The sequence below is a fragment of the Danaus plexippus genome, chromosome 30 (assembly GCF_018135715.1).
Source record: "Danaus plexippus chromosome 30, MEX_DaPlex, whole genome shotgun sequence".
In the NCBI taxonomy this organism is placed as follows: domain Eukaryota; kingdom Metazoa; phylum Arthropoda; class Insecta; order Lepidoptera; family Nymphalidae; genus Danaus; species Danaus plexippus.
Genome location: NC_083557.1, coordinates 2,558,639 through 2,579,598, shown reverse-complemented (window position 1 = coordinate 2,579,598; position 20,960 = coordinate 2,558,639). Strand labels below are relative to the sequence as shown.

General features: G+C 35.9%; 1 protein-coding gene across 6 annotated transcripts; it reads right to left on the bottom strand.

The window, feature by feature from the left end:
• Nucleotides 1-2,923: 2,923 nt before the first annotated feature.
• Nucleotides 2,924-19,597, bottom strand: LOC116776443 (ubiquitin carboxyl-terminal hydrolase 37-like). Of its 6 annotated transcripts, XM_061525665.1 has the most exons (15): nucleotides 19,464-19,597; nucleotides 19,254-19,382; nucleotides 17,212-17,866; nucleotides 15,157-16,194; nucleotides 9,670-9,763; nucleotides 9,193-9,351; nucleotides 8,770-8,900; nucleotides 8,344-8,441; nucleotides 7,984-8,136; nucleotides 6,879-6,972; nucleotides 6,471-6,559; nucleotides 6,037-6,173; nucleotides 5,746-5,824; nucleotides 5,500-5,580; nucleotides 2,924-4,381 (listed from the first exon to the last, which is right to left on the bottom strand). In XM_061525665.1, the coding sequence occupies exons 3-14, from the start codon at nucleotides 17,806-17,808 to the stop codon at nucleotides 5,508-5,510; spliced, it is 2,742 nt and encodes a 913-aa protein (XP_061381649.1). In that variant the 5' UTR covers nucleotides 17,809-17,866; nucleotides 19,254-19,382; nucleotides 19,464-19,597; the 3' UTR covers nucleotides 2,924-4,381; nucleotides 5,500-5,507. The 6 variants fall into 6 exon arrangements, with proteins under 6 accessions (XP_061381649.1, XP_061381648.1, XP_061381651.1 ...); XM_061525664.1 differs by having other exon boundaries at nucleotides 19,373-19,574; XM_061525667.1 differs by lacking the exon at nucleotides 19,254-19,382 and having other exon boundaries at nucleotides 19,383-19,574.
• Nucleotides 19,598-20,960: the final 1,363 nt, after the last annotated feature.

Below are 20,960 nucleotides of genomic sequence, written 5' to 3'. Positions count from 1 at the left end.
CGCTAACATTAGCTGTCACTTTTGGAACAATTTGGCGGCGGCCATTGCAAAAAATAAAATGGATCCTAAACATTTTGTATTGATATATTTAACCATTTCAAAAAAGACATGAAATATATGAGTCTTAAGTTTAATCCATTCATATAATTATATTTTTCGACTTTAATATAGTTGTAGATTTCAGTTTATATACAGAGTTTATAAGAAATTAATTAATATAAAGGAAAAGTATTCAAAAATTAATGTATGTAATTTTCTTTTCTAATAAACATTGATTTGTATTTTCAACTTCTCTTGTTTTTAACAAATATGTTAAAATAGTTATATATTAGGAACTAAATTTTATTATATATTATATAAAAACCAAATATAATATATGTTATAATATTCGTGTTTCTTAATCTCTATCATTTTAAAAATTAACATTTACTTAACGTGCAGACAAAATATTTCATTATGTATATAAAATATATTAAGTATAAAAATTTAAAGAAAGCAAAAATGTTATCGACCCCTACATTTTTTAAATCGGCACAGGCCTTCCGCTGCACGTGGCGGGCGACACATCTTTAAAAACCGTTTGCTATAAAAACTTTTTGGATACAATTAAGATTAAACTCTAAGGAATAAGAAATAATGTCTATTCTTCTTTGTAATTTATATCATTCCTCAAAGGTCTGGAAGTTTCTTGGACATATAAAAATAAAATTAGACCTTAACTTAAAGCAATAGAATAAATTTTAATATGGGAACATTATAAATTTCCTTCCAGTATCGACAAATTTACAATACATTTCTAATGTACATTATACACTGAATTTAAGTATTAGCTTTTTTCTATAATTCCAATTTTATTTCACACAAAACAAACGATGTATATTTAGTATATAATTATTCTCAAATATTTTTTTGTAACCGATACCAATATACAAATTCCTTTTCAATTAGTATAAGTGACAGTTTTTTTTGACATCCTGCGATCACCGGAAACAGTTACAATTTCGTTTAATTAAGCATTAAATGTATTGTGTGAATAAAACAGGTGTAATTTTCATCCTGTACTAAAATATGCTTACTATTTAACATAAGAATAATAAAATAATAAGTTATTAGTAAAAACGATAATTTGATTTTAAAAAGTATTTAAAGAGGTAATGGTCGTTTAAAAACTATCACTGAAGTTATTCCTAATTGATCTTACATGTTTAGAAGTTAGTCATTGTTATTGCATAATGTCTTTTTTTATTATTTAATAATACTCACATCTTTAATAATTATTCTATTTAATGCAGAATATAAAATTATTTAAAATGGTTTTCTTCGTAAAATTTATTAATAACAAATTTAAAAGAACAATTACATTTTCATTTTTGTATAATGCAGGTAAAATTATATATTTATGTATATATATATATATATTATAAAAAATATATAACTATTACTAAATAATAAATAAAAAAAAAATACTACGTTCGTAATTAATATGACTAATTAATAATCACATAACTAGAAAAAGACAGAATAAGCTCCTAGACTGTAGACGTGTATCTAATCATATTCTTTTCATTAGAAAATGTAAATAAGTTTTTAAATATATTATCAAAAATAACTTTTTAGTATATTTTGGTTACCTCAAAAAGCCGTTACATTCACATTAATAAAATTTTTGTTAGTCCTATTGTTTTAGATATTGTTTTTATTTATAATAATAATAATAAAATAAAAAATATTTATTTGTTCAAATATGGGTTTTATGAATATTTACATAAATTCAACTAATAATAACGTTGACATTGGCAGAATATTCAACGATTCTATTCCGAATGAAACAATAATTTAAAAAAAATCGTATACATTCCTGTCTCATAGACAATACGACATAGAAAGGTTTACAAATAGAAGTGCTCTCACTTCTTTGTGTATTTGTTTCTAAGACATATTCTTAAAATTAATAATCTATTTTTTACCTAAAAATGTTGTTTATCTGTCTCGTTAAAAGGATGTAACTTCTATTTGATGTCATCTTTCTAATTACGAGAAAAAAGAAGTGCGGTAAAAGTTAAAGCGATACTAAATGAAAAAAAATATTGGATTATAAATAAAATACACCAGTATCGTACCCTGACTATTCCTTTTAAATTATACTACGAGCTGGTAGAAATCTAACTATTTTTTACAAAAACATAATGCTCAACAAATCAACTCTAAATCACTTCGCATATTTTATTTCTGGGAATTGAATTTATTTATTAGAATTAAAAATTCCTAGTTGCTCATTAATGACGTATGACGTAAAAAAGTCCGAGTGACATAATTGTAACATTCAAGTTAGTAGCTATATAGCTATAATACAGCCGCGGGACCCAGGAGGTCCAAACCCTGAGCGAGTTCTGCGGGAAGCAGTAACAGCTCCATCCGTTGTAACAAGGGAAGCGGTCATAAAGCACCTTCCTAACAATTAACACTTTCTTCCTCCGGAACAGGAAATCCTTTGTAAACGTTTGCGTACTAGCGCAGCTCGCGGCTGCGTCTTGTTCGATAAAACTATTCTACCGGTATTTGTATAACCTTTTTCTGTATGACGAAGTCGGATAATATTTTAATTACGATTGTTAAAATATATTATAACTAGCTTTGCGGGTACACATCCGTCGCTTAGGCTGCCAAATACCGATTTAATGAGATTTTCTTTAATCCTTAACCTCATTTTTAAAAAATTGTTCATATTTTTTTGACATATTATTTATTCAAGGACTATTTTCGTGGTTATGAAAATTAAATTAAAACTTTTTTGATTATGAACGTTAATTTTTTCAATTTTATCACTACTCGTATGCTTCAGAACTATTTACTTTAATATATCAGCCAGTAGTAGTTTATCAATGCGCTCGTCCGTGAAGGAATGATAAATAAAACACAGAAATATAATAATTATTTACTCATCTCAATATATATTCTATTATATAAATCTGTTACTTTACACAATAGTTAGTGGGCGCGCCCGCAAACCGACTCACATTAAAATAATAATAATAATAATAATAATAAATTAATTATTAATACAGCGATTCAACAATTTAGCGATAACATCTTTGGCTAATATTATTCTTGTGAGGCGCCCCGGCCGAATGACTGGGCCGAATGACGTCACCCTGACAGCTGTCACGAGTAGTGACAGTGACGACTATCACTGTCAAACGTCGATGCTAGAATGTCAGCTGTCAAAGCTTGCCGCCAAAACGGCGGGATGAACACAGGCCGCGGGCCGAGTAACAATTATAGAGACGCCGCGCATAACACCGGCGAGATACAAAAATATTCCCCATACATTTGTCTATAGAGTTAGAAAATTAATTTATATCGATCTCGCGTCGTATGCGCGCCGCCTCCATACCAACAACAGGTAATAAAATAAATAAATAATAAATAAAATTCAAACAGGCAAAGCTCATTTAGCGACTCGCGCCGTTCCGCGAACGCGGCCCCTACAGCTCAAGGTCGCTCGCGTCACAACTTTGGACGATTTTACTCTTTTATACTAAATAATTAAAAAATATTTCATCTTCCGTCTCCCTCTAGTCATCGAACACTAAGATCTAGAAAGAGACGGATGTATATAGAATATTTTTTTATTATTACATCACCAATAGTACACAAACCGGCGAAAAATAAAAATTTTAAACATCCGTAGTACATACTTTATATTGGAGTTATATATTTTCATATTGTCCTGGTTTTTTTTTTTTGTATTTAATTTTTTTTCGATCATTTATATTCAAAATACCTAACAAATAAAGATATATATATATTTTTAATATCAAATTAAAAAATTCTAAGACAATTTAATTACGAACGAATCAAATGGCTTCTTTTCATACATAATGAATTCTTTAAACAATCTCATACAAAACTATGGTACATTAAATACATGGGTAGCAATAAAATTTGAAAATTTAACATTAGTCTATAAAATATATATTAAATAAGTGTGATAAATGATGATGAAGAAGAAAAATAAATAATATTACAATAATTTTATAACCTACCTGCATTTCGACTGCTTTTCAATGAAATAAAACTTGTACGCACAAGCCGTATCATTTCCTTTTCATAGTTTATCTATATAAATATATATATATATATATATCGAGTTAGTTGCATTCTGATCTGTATGTGATACTTTTGTATATACATATATATATATATAAGCACTGGTAATCAATGTATGGATAGCTGTCGTTATGGCGGAGCTCCTGTGTCTGCTTGCATCCGGATGAGGGCGAAATGATAAATGCGTTCGTCTGTCTGTCCGCCACAAACTAACTAACTCTGAATAAACATAAACTCCAGGCATACTTCTGACGTAGAGTTGTCTGCACATCTGCAAGTACAAGAATATATATATATAGGGTTTTCCATTAAGGGCGCTTGATCTTTGAAATGCAAAAAAAAATACATGTAGGAAAGATATTTGCGAATTTTTTTTTTTATTTGGAAGGTCTATCGACCCCATTATGTATGGAATATGACATCATTCAAATGACCGCCACGGCTTCGGTTGGTGGCGCGCACACGAAAGGTCCAATTTTCGATGACTCTGGCGCACAAATCGGGCTGTATTTGATTGACCATTGACGGTGACGGCCACACCATTATCGTTTTCGAAAAAATACGGACCAATCACGCCTCCGGCCCAAAATCCGCACCAAACAGTCACTTTCTGCAGGTGCATTGCCACTTGGTGAACCTCGTGTGGATTGGTCTCGTCCCGCATTTTCGGATGAATGGCTATGTCAACAAGCAAAATACGGCAATTTTGCTTGTTGACATAGCCATTCATCCAAAAATGCGCCTCGTCGCTGAAGATGATTTTTTTGCCAAAATCGGCGTCAACTTCCAACTGCTCTAATGCCCAGTCAGCGAACACACGGCGCTGTCTATGGTCATTAACCTTGAGCTCTTGGGTCAGCTGGATCTTGTACGGGTGCAGGCTCAAGTCACAACGCAAAATTCGCCAAGTTGTCGTCTGCGAAAGGCCGAGTTCCTGTGCGCGACGCGGAATTGACTGCCGCGGGTTTTCGAGGACACTGTCGCGCACAGCGGCGATATTCTCGGCAGATCTCGCGTTACGTTGACGCACGGGAACCGGCTGATTGTTAACTGACCCGGTTGACTCGAATTTGTCCACCAATCGACGGATAGTCGACTCGGCAGGACGATCATCGCGACCGTAAAACGGGCGAAGTGCGCGGAACGTTGCTCGAACTGAAGACCCATTTTCATAAAACAATTTTATGATTTGCACGTGCTGCTCGACACTGTAACCTGCCATGGTGGTTTGGGAGGACGGAATGAATATAACACACTGCATTTGACAGCTGTCACTCAAACAACATGGCCGCAATCAGCTGTCAAAGTTCAAGCGTCCCTATTGGAAAACCCCATACATATATATGTCCAGTAGAATGTTTTAACTGTATCCTGATAGTCGGTACTTACCTCCTCGGCTACGTGGCCAGCTCGTAGAATAGAACATAAGCCTCCGCTGAGACAATGTCACGGGACCGGATGGGAGTCACCCTGGGAATATAGAACAAGATATATATATATTTTTTTTTATTACCATCAACCATCAATTAATAAGCTCCGGAGACTTCAAGGGTAATACAAAAAATTATCAAACTACGGATTTTTTAAAGAAATGATCATATATATATATATTATTTGTGTTATGTCATATGTTACCTGGAGTCGTTGTACTCATGCCAGTCACCGGTGTAGGGATGTTTGCAGTACGCTGTGTAGTGTCCGGAGTAGGTGGTGCCTGGGACATACAGACACACATCGAGTCAGTATAGAGGTAACAGACGGAGAAACAAAGATAAACATAACTACTATACTTAATAAAGTGTAATAGTTATGTCTACATTTGTATGTTAATAATTAAAAAACTTATCATACGTTTAGAAATTTTTTATACAGTAAATATTAAGTAATTTAACTTGTTATCCCTGCGTGTTTTAATATTGTCCTCACCTGAATGGTTGCTGACCGCGTACAGGTTGTACGTGGCGTGCGTCGGCGAGGCAGCGAACGGTGACATGTCGAGACCAGACAGAGGGAACTCCACCACAACAGACAACTTGCCGCGGAAGCGTTCAGTTGGTGAGAAGCTGTGATATAATAAAATACATATATATATATATATTTAGGAAACACACATTTAATTTGAACCGAACCTTTAAATTCCCGAACGCAGCCGAAGTGACGTTAGAGCAATGACGTTTGTTGTGTCACTTTTACGCGGGAAAGTGTTTGTCGCCGCGACTTGTGTGTTCGTAAATTGAATTTAACTCATTAAAGGTTTCGGTTCAAGATAATAGTGAGCTTGTTCTAGTTGAGGTTTATTTGTTATTAATGAGTACTGGCTTTATAAGACAAATATATATTATAATTTAATTTCTGCTCACCGCTTCAGATGTAGGACCAGCACTTGAGGGAACTTGTGTACTGTGAACCATTTGAGGCACTTGCGACGGACGCCGCATTTGGAGCACGTCTGGTTAAACATATCGTATCATTATCATATCATTAATTATGTCACAAATATCACAAATGGGAAAATATTATACAATGATTGATTAAATTTGATGTATTTTCTATTATTTGTCAATATTTTGTTCTTCTTCGACATGCAATATATATTAAGGGAAGTTTTTTTTTTTTTATGGCATAACGTGAAAGTGTTGTGCCATAAAAAAAGGTAATTATTTAAAAATTAATTTTCGTAAACACAAACAAATTTAAGAATCAGAATATTAGGTCGAAAATGTTTTTTAATTCATTATTATATATAATATTATATTATTTTCACTCACCGGCTTCTCGTCTCCGTCCAGCTCTTCTTCCCGGACGAAGTGCTGCAAGCACTGCTGCAGCTTTAAATTGCCAGTGCGAGAGGGGATCGGCAGACTGGGATGAAATAGAAAATCAAAATTAAGTTTTTCCTACTATGAGAAGTCATAAGAGAGCGAGTGCAGATGAACCTAATATTCTTCGGTTTCCCGCGCCTATTTTGTCATCACGGACAGACGGGATGATCACGGCCGCTGCAAAGTGACCGAAACGTCGGGAGTCCGTAGTTTTCAAACATAATAAAATACGCGTTGTGATACGAAAAATATTAGTTTCATTGAAATACTAGCGAAAGCTTTAAATCTCATTAAACGAGTGGAGATAAATGTAATCACAATAAATAAGTCCATTATAATTCCAATACATTAATATTTTTGTTCAAAGCGCCATCTATACACGGCACACTAAACTTCTTCGCCGGCCGCACTAGCGCCGCCCGCCGATGCGACGAATGCAAGAACTACTCGCCGCTAGTCGTCACACACAAGATGTTTGCATGTGTGTGTACTATGAATGTACTAGAGCTTGATTCGCGGGCTATTAACTTATTTTAACCGGTTCAGATCTAAACTTATTTATCGATGATTGAAATTAATTAACTCAGCGTATATATGTTTTGTAACAAGTGATTTTATTAACAATTTAATAAAATCATATATATGTGAGTTTAAATTATTTTAACAGTCATACTCTCTGCTGCCACTCCTGTACACGACCCGCCTTGTCTCATGATGTCAAGCATCACATCAAGTATTTTGTGATTGGACACAGGCCTGCCGAAGGATTTCTGCCGACTACCTTTCAATGGATATCCGAGTAAAATGATTACGGTTTAGTTGTTCCAGTAAGTAAACTTTTTTCCCGCGTGTCGAGAAGAATCTGTACATTCATCCACATATTTTCTTAAACTAAAGTTAGATAAACCCCTTAAACCTACACCTGGGTCGCAAGTAAGGGCACTGTTGAAGATCCTCTCCCTGCATCATGGACCCGGCACCCGTGCGGTCAATGCATGAGTGATGAGAGGTTTCGTGATATTTATATCAGTAGGTCACCAAGGCCACTAACCTGAGGTCCCAAAATGGGTCAAAGGTCACACTGTCATGCAGGCAGTGGGTGCATCTTAATGTGGACTTGAGCTGACCGACGAAGATGTCCCCCACACGAGAATCCTCAGTTCGTAAATAACGACTCCAAGCTTCAGCCGCCTTCGCAGAGTCACTGTAATTGCCAAAGCATATGAAAAGATGATTTTAAGTCACACGTATAGATGACTTGATGATAGTATAGCGTCTATGTAGGTAATAAGGCTGGTCAGTAAATTTGAATTACCGTAACGACGGCAGAAAAAATTGGCTTAAAATTATCATATTATTTATATATTTTATCTTCTCCCGTTGGACAATGAATGTGGGAATAAATTTTTACCTGAGACTATCATCTATCTCTGTGAGTATCGGCTTCGGCTTCACGGTGACCCTGTTCACGTCCTCGTGCAGACCTTCCAGCAGATAACGGAGGAACTCCTGGAATAATAAGCACTAGGTAGCAACACAGAGACTTTATTGCACTAATGTTGTTGGTGATAGTGTTGGCTGATTAAAAAATAAGAAGTAGTTGTCCTATGCGAGGCTGGCCGAACTAAATGACAACGGAAAGATGTCTTAAATAAGAGAATCATAAATTTCAGTCACAGCGAATTATATATTTTTTGAACCACACAGCCAGCTTAATATGTTTAACAGTTTAGAGATGTGCGTGCGTGTGTGTGTGTGTGTGTGTGTGTGTGTGTGTGTGTGTGTGTGTGTGTGTGTGTGTGTGTGTGTGTGTGTGTGTGTGTGTGTGTTTTCGTACCTGCGCGTCCTGCTGGCTGTATCCCATGAACCTGGGCGCGAACCGCTGCACCTGCGACTTGAGCGCGGTGGTGTTCACCACGCAGTCCCTGTCCCCACTGCGCCACAGCTCCTTTATCACGCTAGCGAACGCTGTTTTAATATATAACATATATCATTATATCATATCATCAGTTCTTGCCTACGGCTTCAACTGGTTCACTGTCAGAGTCAGAAATGTATAGCTGACCGGATGAGCTGTTCCGCGGCAGAGGCGGAAAAGTTGAATAAATTTTTCTTTTTCGATCGGAGGGAATGAAAAGCTTCGTCTGTTGTTCTCTTTGGTCTGCTCTATCCCCCCCCCACCTATTTTCAGGCAGATCCGTCCAGCCGTTCCCGAGTTACCAGCACGACTTTATATATATATAAAATAATTACATTCTACCTTTAATGAGCGCTCCTTTCATACAAGACAGTGTAGTGTTAATGTCGGAATTGTATTTGTCATCCACGAGGTATTCCAACAGCGGCCGAGTGTTCGACAGGCACTGGAGCACGCTGTTCATGAAGCAGGTGTTGCCGATGTTCCTGAGGCCGTTCAGACCTGGAATTGGTGATTTTTACATCTGTACAGTCAACCATGCTAGGAGGAAATGCTGTCGAAAAGTACTCCCTGTGAGACACCTTCACGATACACATTTCTTGTAGCGGATGGAAGCAAAAAATTTTGTGGGTGCTGTGTATTTCCACTTCAGTATTGAGGGTTCTGATATTGATGTCATCCATGGGACAATTTTACCAAATATACCAATATAGGAAAGCATTTTATATACAACATACAATCAATGGCGTCTTGCTGTTAACAAAACGCAAATCTGTGTTTCCACAGCGTTTAATCTGAGTTGTTAATATTAGCACTCACCGCTCGTCTGACTGGACTTCTCAGATTTCTCGCTGACTTCCCGTTCGAGGCTGCGTCGTAATCCGCTGGGACCGCTTTTACCGCCGGCCAACTCCTACAGCGTATGTTGCACAATAAGACCAACGATGCTAATCATAATGAAGCTATGAAACCCGTGAGGAGTGACGAATTGCATATGCATGGTTTCGATTATTTTTTTTCATAGAAAATTATATGAGCTAAATCACATTAGAACTATTAGGAAGAAAAATATGTACTTCCGATGAAGCGAGCAGATCAAGAGACTTAATTTTCCTTTACTTGCAATAATTATATGGGACTTCGTGGGTAGTTGCAAAAAAATCTCAATTAAAAATGCATAGTATAAGATTTTTAACCACAGATATGTTAACTTACAGATAATTGTGTTTAAAATCTATGACGTGCTGTTAATTTTTTAGAATATAACTCAAAATTATATTTACCAAAACAAAACGTTAATAAACAAACAAAAAAATTTTTTTTTTGGGGCTAAATTTTTTGTCTTAAATACTTGTAGATAACACACACCTAAAATATAGTAAATTCGTTAGATATTATAAATTTTAATATCATTATACTAACTACGACATGCAGAAAACATAACTTACACACAATGAACCGTTGCTTTGTGAATGATACGTGATATATTTAAAAAAAAATAATATAAACACACACCCTGGCGGAATAACGTCAGCTCATTTTACGTACATATAAATATTTTTTTGGTATTGGCAACAAAATTTATACTCGCATAATGAATCCTACAAGTCGTTAAAAAAGAAATTCGTAAAATGATAATACAAATATATTTATTGAGAGCGAATTACACAAAAAAAAAAAAATGTCACCGAAGCCTTAAATGAAGGCGTAAATGACGTCACAGCAAGCACGCAAACGAATCCAACCCCAATGCACCACTAATAAGAACTACAATACCATCCGTATGAATGTCACCGATGAGAATTCCAGTCTTCTAGCGGGCAGACGCGTCTCGGCCGCGCGCACTGACGGACGTATTCGGTTTGTTATAGTAACACCAAAGAAAAAATAAAATTCAACATTAACACAAATAATTTGCTTGTATAATGATACTGATAGGACAAGATTTACCCATCACCAAACTAGGGGCAATCTTTTAAACAGAGACGAGATAACAAATACAAAGATATCATTACCATATCATATGTGGAAAAAACTACTTAATCTTTGTGGGCCGTCCATGATAGAGACAGCTGTTCCAGAGGTCCATCAAAAAGTACCACTAATTTTATACATGGACCTGATGGTATTGGAGGCCATAGGCTGGCTTCGGTCGGACCCTCGCCCGCGGCTCGTAGCAACGCCGGCACCCGCACCTCATGTCTTAAGGCGGACAGCATGCCCGTGGCCACGCATGCCAGCACAACCAGCTCCAGCAGTACGAGCATACAGTCCAGCAGTTCCACTTTTAACTTCGTTGGAAGCGATAATAACACTAAGATCGTCCACTTATCTCTCGCTAGAAGAATGTTCTATCAGCTGAATTCAATCAACCCTTCTGTTAGTCTCAGTTTGCAGTAAATTTCGGTCCTAACGATATGAGTTTTCTTTGGTTCCGTAAAATACTTTAACAATCTGTCAAGGCTCGACACTGCTATTCACATCCAGACACACAGCTTCACCAGCGCCACTCCTGTATGCTGTCTTTTAAGCACCGATTTCTAATTCATTATCATAAACTTAGTTTCAATCAGATATGAGGCATCCGTGAATTTTTTCATCAACGTTTTCTCTTGCCGGTTTTTCACTTCAAACACTTTTGTATTTTTGTAGTTGTTTATTTTACGAGATTTTTTTTGTCGGTTTATTTTGAAAATTTATCGTTACTATAAATAGTACTTACACCTTTTTTTGTAACGTAAATATTGATATTAGCACGAATGAGTGGAAAGTTATCTTTTTAGTCTAGTTTTGTCACTTGCTTTGGTGAGTATCTTTTTATCTTGTCCGAGAACAGTTAAATGCTCTATAGTCTATAGCGTGATAGCGGATCTAAGATTTGAAGTAGTTACAAAATATTAAAAGATAAGATAAATGTCATACAAGTCGAATTACTAATTAGATAAAAGATATCCCCGATATGCGAGCTCAGCAATATATTTGCGTTTATCTTAAAAGATAATATTTCGAGATCAATCAGTCTGCAGCATGACACTGAACCGTCAGTGATATAAAATTTATAACAACTCCAAAAGTCACATTTCACTTAAAATTTTCCTTTCATATAATAATCATTGGCAGCACAAGTTAGTTATTATTTCGTGGCCGTGGTGAGTCCACTTTTAATTTTCATTGGCACACACTAGACAAGGTCGTACACTACTATTTCAAAGTCCACAGTCCATTAAGGTCTTCGGAGACAGATGCTTAGCGAAATACGTGACGGTTAAGAAGCTGATTATCAAACCGGGGCTTCCAGGGCTAGGTGACACCCGAGGGAAAGGGCATGTCGTGGGGGAACGTCACAAAGCCCGTAGCGATCGCCCGCCGAGCACTGAAGTAGATGGCGGGCGGTTCGGCCGGGCAAGACTTGCCAAAATTTCACAATCACATACGTAATATCGATCGGCATAAACTATCCGTGCTCACCGGCGGGTCATCGGAGCGCAAGGTTACAATACAAAATATTGCCCATGTAGGGCTTCGCGATGCGCACTAACAATACTTAGAAGACATAGTAAGAAATCCGCATCCATCACAGTTACGAAACAAAATATGTTATGAAAGCTACAGTGCAGTGATTGAGGGATAACTATTGTGGTTCAGTGAGGGAGATCCTGATGAAAATGGAGGCATGGCGGGAATAAAGCGAAGGTTCTATTAGAAAAACTGTCACCAAAATTTAAAACTCAGCGCATAGCCTTGAACGCACAGTAATATTAGCTCAAACTCATTTTCAGTGTTTGTTTTCTGGACAAACAAGAGCTAGTGGACAAATACTCCACAGTTAATTAATTGACAAATATAAAGTGAATATGATTTGATACCTTCTAAATGGTTAGGATGAAGTGTCTGTCTGTCTGTTTGTAAAAAAACAAAAAAATGAAAAGAACTATCGCTAACAGACAACAAAGACTACATAGAAAATATATGAACAGAGATATATAAGTGTTAGAAAATATTAGATCAAAAACGTATGCTCAGTACATCAAATAAAATAAAATAGTACTATTATTAAATTTTATCAATGAGACAGATTTTCGTCTTTTGATACGACAAATAAATCATTTCCTTGGCATTGACCTTCGAAAGCAATATGCAGACATTTTATTTACACGCACTGATAAAATTTTCTGATTTAATTATTTACGTGAGACTCAACGAAAACGGGAAATCCTAGCCGTAATCCAGCATCCTAGGGACTAATTAAGAAAATTGATCGAATACGATAAATCTTAATGTATGGACCCTGAATTGTTTCCCAAAGACGACGAGCAACATTGACTTTGTCGAATCTTTCGCTACACCCTTATCTATCGACGGCAATGGATTAAATACTACTTATATACTTTGAGATCTCGAAACTCGAGCGTCGAAAGGAATTGTAATACGAAACAAAGTTCTCGATACCAGATATCGATTTGTTGGATCGTAATCAACACGGGGTTACGATGATTGTAATCAGCTTCTTCCCATCACTTCACAAACAAAAATAAAAACATAAAAATTACGTATACAAAATACAATTCACAAAATAATTTCACTGTTGACGTTTCGTTATTCAAATGATGCGACGGTTGTACCAAGGAGTTCCTATTGACATGAGGATAGACCGTAAACATTAACTTGAAAGTTTCGGTGAGACGTAATAGCCTATGTTACAGAATATATGTGAAATTTAAAACAAAAATATGTTGATATAGGACTGTATTTTTGTGTTTGTGTCTGTCTAATCATAATTATATATAAGTAGACGAAACAATAGACAAATACTAGTCTGGTTATATTAATAAATAATTTTACCAATCGAACAATGTGTTAAGTATATAACTATAGGTTACTATGACACATTTTGTCTCATGTACTCGTGTATTCGAGACTGCCAAATCCAATGCAACGTTCCACAAGCATCTGCTGAATGTATTTTAAGGAAATCTTTTAAGGAATGTGACTAATGACGCTAAATATAACGGGCCTATACAATATATTATACCGATCAAAAATTCTATATGAAATTTCAGCACACAACCTCACTATACTGGATGCACTCATTAAAACACAATCGCTGGAAATGAAAAAAAAACTCCTCGCTACAAACTCTTTGGTCAGAAATAAAAATTGACAATTGTCACAAAATGGCGCGCGGGGAGACGTCAAATTTCCCGCGTGGCGCGAAAAGTCGCCCGGCCGACATTTCCCGCGTTTCATTTAGATTTATATTAATAGATTTGGAATCTATCGAAGAAGGGCGGGCGGGCGTCTGGGAGCTGCGTCGGATACTTTGTATGTAATTATTCAATTAATTACGTCGAAAAAACCTTAGTCGATTGAATTTTTTATATAAGCAACTCCATGTCGTGTAAGCGATGCAGCCTATTATGGAAGCGCCCGGATAGCAAAAACTTGGCAGCGACCGACGATGACAGCGTGTTTTGTATTTTAATAATCGCGAATCGAGAATGGAACAATACTTCAGAAGCCTCTGAAATATATTGTTGATATAAATTACATTTATTTAAGATCACGTAAACATTTGCTTTGTATTGATAATGACTTTTTAACCCGTTCCGATGGGTCACAATGCTACAGATGTTGACTGTATCGATTGAAGTTTTAATATTAATCTATTTTAAGGTTTTACGTATTCGGTTATGGATTTTTTTTTTAAACTCTCAGAAATTTGTTGATATAAAAACGCAGACGAAGTCGCGGCTATCAATACGTATTGCTCGTTCTAATACGAATACAACACAGACATAATCACAACCAAAGGTGAAAGCGTAACAATTTTTATGTTTTTAAAAGAAAATATCTTTTAAAAAATTATAAAGAGAAAAAAAATCAAGATTTTTTATATCTCATCCGACACACGGATGTACGCGAATACGCGACCCCGTTACAAATGCCAATGAACCTTCGGGAGACGTGAAGACAAGCCACCGTCACATGGCTTCGGCCGCGTTACTCGAGAACGTATACCACATTTTTTGGCACAATTTCATTTACTGGGACGTGGAACTCTTGCGGAGGAGGATTTTTTTTTTGGGAATCATTTTTTTTTTCTTTGCAAATTAATGACGTACGTAAATGATAATTACGCCTTTTGTTATATGATAAAATACGTAAAATGTATCTACCTACATGCGCGGGATATTTTAATATAATAGAATAATTAAGAATATTTTATCACCCGGTTTTGTCTACAATAAATTTTGTTGCCAATACACACTTATGATAATACTTATAGCTACAAAAGTCGTGACTCACCGTCTTTATGTAATCATAGTCCTTTAAGTCGAGGAGATTTCTTCTTGCAGAGGGCGTTTCGGGACTGGAGTCCTCTGTGGACTCACTGATGGTGCTCTCAGTGCTAGTTTCCATCGACTTGATGCCGTCTTCTTTGTCTTCTGTCTCATTCTTCTCCGTTCTCTTCTTTATGAAGTTCTCGTGCTCGAACGTTTTGTTCTCGAAGCCCGTGCCGCTGGGAGATTCTATATCATTCTCTAGAACTAGTCTATCCTCCTCTGAGTCTATGTATTTTATTGATTTCCTCTCTTTCTTGGCGTCCTCGTTGGCATCGAGGTGTTTCTTTGGCGTGGCTCCGGACGCCACCGGTTGAGATATTTGTATGTACGAAGCGAAGTTCGTGGTATGTTTTGGCGTCTTCGTTTGCTTCTCGATGTCATTTTTCAATTCTTTTATTTTGACTTCCGGACTGTAGCGTATCCTGTTCCGTTCATTGTAATCTGCATCGCCGTTTTCAACCTGGATGACTGTTGATTTTTCTAATATTTTACCTATCGGATTGTTCGGGTCTAATTGGCTCTTGATGCTGGCTAGTCGTTCGGATGGAAGCTTGGTGGTTAGTGACGAGGACATCATATTATTCTTATCTACGGAAGTTTTAGCTAAGGAAACTGGTTCAGATAGCGTCTTGCTGATGGTGAGATCTGAATTCGAGCTGTTCCTGGAGGTGGGGGAGCCTTCATATCTGTTAACACCATTCTTATCAGCGTATGGCAAGTGAATAGGCACTGGTTTTTCGTCTTTGGGATTGGTTTTCGCGTAACCGACACCGTTCTCGCATTCTTTCAGCTGGTTCAGGTAATGCTCCATGGTCTTGGTGTACCTGACGTCGTTAGCTGGTAGTTTAGTGACGGTCATTTTAGGATCGAACCGTTTCTTTATGTCACTGACGGAAGGCACTTCGTTCCCGTTGCTGTCCCTTGACCCGTTCGTCATGGACGCTCTCTTGCTGTAGCTCGGCGTCGGCGAGCCGTCCTTGTATCTTCTGTTTTCCGGTTTCTGGTGTTGTTTAAAATTTACACTTAGCTCATGGACAACTTAATGGGATATAGCGTGTGTATGTGTTAGTTCTAGTCCGCACATGCCGACCGTCTGCTGTTACTACGATGCTAGAAGGGTGCCGAGAGAAAGACTTCCTGCTACAAAATCTGTCAAGTGTGATTGGCCCAGTTGGCAGAGCGAGGTCATAGATCAGAGGTCAGAGGTCATTTCATTGAAGTGTTTCATTCGGCACGTGGCTCTATGGAAGCTGGTATGGCTCGTTAAGTGCGATGGTTAAGAACATAAACACACACACGCGCACACTCACTTGTTTACCCGCGGGATGGGCATTTTACATGGAGGTGTAACGGCTAGAAAAAGTATTTGTAAGAAAAAGGCTATAAGGCAACCTGATAGCGAGATATGCTACGTAATTCACTGGCAGAATCTTGGTGAACGTTAAAGATTTACTATAAAAATATTTTCTATAAATGTGATTTACTATCCCATATGTAATTTTTTTTTTTTTTTTGGACTAAGTCATTGACTTACTTTACAAAACAAAATCTCATTTTTATTTATAGGCTGAATTTCATATGATAGTTTGATTTTTATACGTTTTTTAAGGAAATTATCGTTTTTTGGGACCTTAACATTTTTGGCTCAAACACAAACACATTTAATGCGTTGTTTGACATTGATGTCGGTGAATCACAGTCTTTATGCATCGAAATGGGAAAGGCAAATGAAAATTTCAACTACATTAAGATTTCAAAAACCCTTGTCGGGAACAGAGAAGCATTGACCAGATAATAGTGTTGATGGGTTGTGAAAATTGAATTACGTCTTACCGGAATTGATAACAATTTTTTTAATTTAAAGTAATCTAAGTTATTTATCATCAGCATGTTAAAGATTCCCGCGGATAGACAAATGTTTATCTTACAAGTGGTTTGTATTGTATGGTACCCTTTGGAAATCATCGTCTACCCTCAGAAACGAGATTTCGTAAGGGCACCAAAAAACTGACATTACCTCTGATATAGTCGCCGCTGAGTTCCTCGGTTTCCTGACCCTGCATTCCGGTGCTGGTGGTCTTCCTATATCGTTGGATATGGATTTGGATCTAGATATTTCGCTGTAGTTGTTCTGACTCTGCTGCTGTATCCTCTGCGTCAGGGGCACGTAATTCGCTGGACTGTACTTATTGTATAACTCCGCTGTCGACATAGCCAGCGCCGCTGTGCTAATTATGTTCCTCTTTCCCCTATCATTCCTTGAACTCTCGCTTCTAGTTGTAGAAACATCTCTAGATCTTGATTCGCTTCTGTCAGATCTATAACGACTGGATATACCGCTATCCGAGTCGGTAGCGCTCGGTGCTCTGGAGCTTCTAGAATATTCTACGAGTGACGTCTTCCTCTCTCTCTTCCCGTCCACATCGCTGTATCTCGATCTATATTCTGTGGTTCTGTCACCGTAGCTGCTTCTGAGTGTGGACGTGACGTACGTGCCGCTGGAACTCCTATAGTATGGCTTGTCGATGCTGGACGAGGATGTGAGGGTAGATCGATAGGATCCGGTGAGCGTTGAAGATGTTGGTGTGTAACGAGACGGTGATACGACTGGCATTTTGCTATTTATTTTGATGTCCTGAATCTGGGACGCTTCCTTTGCATTTTAACAATACCTGTAACAATAGTACAGGTTAACGTCCCGCCCCCATGCATATCTCATGTATAGATAGGACTACATTATATGACGATGTCATGATTGAAAATGCTAAACCACTTGTCAACGGTTTAAGTGATTAGTTAAATTTTATAATACTATCAGTTAACACCTATCTAGAATTAACTTTTTCATTTTCTGTCAATAAGTCACAACAAAATCAATCCAAATGTTATTAAAAGTATACATATAAGACATATTGTTACGTGTGTCTATAACAGGCTTTACTATGTAAAGGTGTGTACACACTTTGTTATGGAAAGGTATGTACACACTGTATGGCACAGCTTATATAGTTGATTTCTTGTGTTGATTAATAATTCTATGAAAAATATGGAAACTAATATATTCTGTATTTTTTTTTTTTATTTAAAATTCTTAGAATTTTATCATCGAGAGTATTTAATGTTGAAAAATATTAATATTTTTATATACTTATGATGGTGGGTAGATAATATAATCAATAAAAAATTATCTTTCAAAACTATTACTATACATATATACTTATAAATTTAAGCAAGCGGTACTTCAGAAAAGCTCGAGTGTTCGTAACTTTAACAAAACTACATGTATGTGATAACAATACGAAGCTTCAGGGAAATTATATATATATATATATATATAAATTGTGTTAGTTTCTGTGTATATATTATTTCGTATGGGAATTAATGATACACATTTTTTATGCTAATATTAGTACCGGCTGTTCAGATGTGAGGTGTCTCATATTGGAGATATAATTTAGACCAAAAATGAGTCATCACATAACACTAATGTATATATGCATAATTGTTTAAATAGATTTACATAATATGTTGAAGTGTCTGACAAAATAACTTTAATGACACATATTTTTTTAATATTATTTTTTCGTTGATTATTATATAACAGTCTCTACAGCCTGATAGTATAGCCTGTGCTGATTAATACATCGTCTGTGTATAAAAAATCACAAACTTACATACAATCTGTCAAAATGTGAATGTTTACAATGACTATTATTTATCATGTCAAGGCCACAGACACCATTGATCGGGGCCGCTGATGCGTAGTTTTACCCACGATTTATTTTGAACACATGTAACCCGATACCGCGGACCATAACGCCATGGGGTCGAACTATTGCATTATCTTTCAGCACTTTCACACCACTCACCATAGTCCGCAACACACGGAATAACCGAATTAACACCCAAAATACTCACGTTTTATTTTTAGCGGCCCCAAATGCGATTTCGCATTACGGCGCGCGGTACGAAAGCTAATTAGATTCTTACAAATAAATCATCGCGTGCCATGGAATCGATCAAATTACTGCATTGGAGATTATTATATGTGATACTCACGGAATAATATGATTCTCGTTACCAAAGCAACTGATTTCCAACATATAACAATTGCTATGATATTCCTGTAGTAATTTCATTTACAACTTCACACCGTTCACTGACCACTGTTCACTTACATTAGAATACCTGAAAATTGGAGCGTAAACGTCGAATTAATATATTTCGTTGCTCTCATGTAATTTTAGAAGGCTCAAGGCTCTATGGCACCTCGCGTGACGTCACTCAGATCGTTGGCAATCCTATTTTCGTCTGACTTCCGTCACGAATTCTTCAAGGATTGTAATCCTTCCTACGTTACAATAAAGTTTATACTATACAATGTGACACTTGCTTGACTTTTTGTGAAGTGTTGCCGTATAAAAAAAATGTACTGCGTTTCTTTCTAAAGCAATTTAATTAAAACATGACGTAATGTATGAATCATCAGTCAGCTGAGAGATATTAGGTCCATTTTTAAATATTAATTTCTTAGTATTACAAACTGGAAATAATGGGGTTTTTGTCGTCAATAACTGTGTTTTATAATTTAATTTCATAAAAATAGAAAATAGGTGCATTGAGCCAGTTATCTACGTAGTTTTACTATTCACCACTAGATGGCGCAAAAATGAATCCACTTTACGTAGGTACATCTCTAACATTCTTATAAGTAAAGCAAAAACTAATACGAACGTATAGAAACATAAATACACTTAAATTAAGAGATTAAAAATTTATTAATTTAATTTTTTTTTTGTTTTTCAATCGATTACTTACAAAAAATTTGCTTCAAATTTCCTAAAATTTTTACTTCTAAGTCACTGCTTGATAATAAACATCTTCATATAATTAACTTTTGTTTTCAGTGTAATATTTATATTGCATTTGTTTTTAATTATTATATCTCCTATCGAATGATCATAACAGTGTAGACTATAAAAAAATTACTTCTAAGATTTTAGTCTATTTTTCATAAAATTATTTTGCTATTAATAATTTTACTTAATATATTTAAAAAAAATACTGTGTTGGTTTCGCTAATCTTTTTGGATTTAGGTAAGCGAGTGATTAGCCCACTATACCCTAGCTCACTTACAATATACAAAATTCGAACGAGATGGCGACGTACTGTGGATGCCCTCTGCCCCATCTAGGGGACATAGGACCAAGGAAGAAGAAGAAGAAGATTTAAAAAAAATACATCAAACCAAAAATATTTATGTTTCAATACATTTTCTTATTTATATTTGTATCAATAGACAAATCTGTGCTTCCACTTGCTCTCGTCCGCGGATTCGCTCTAAGTCGCAGTACTCCGCATCATTCCTCTACACACAAAATTCAATAACTATATATATGAAGAAACGAACAAACAAACGGCCTCGTTTATATTAATATTTATTTATTATATATTCAGTGTATTTTATACTAAAATAAATAATATTTTTGTAATGAAAGCAGATAATATTTTTAAAAATACCCTCTCGTATCCTTAAATTTTTAACCCCGTAACATAAACTATAGTAATACTCGACTATTATCAATAAAAAAAAATTAACTTTTTTTGGTTAAATTTTTTTTATTTTTTTATTTTCATTGTGCAATAAAACCTCGGGGTTGAATTCAACGTATTGTCTGAAATCGAACGATAGATAATTAACTATTGATAGGAAATTGTAACAGCGAATTATTTGCGAAGAAAAAAAAAAATTTACACACAAAGGG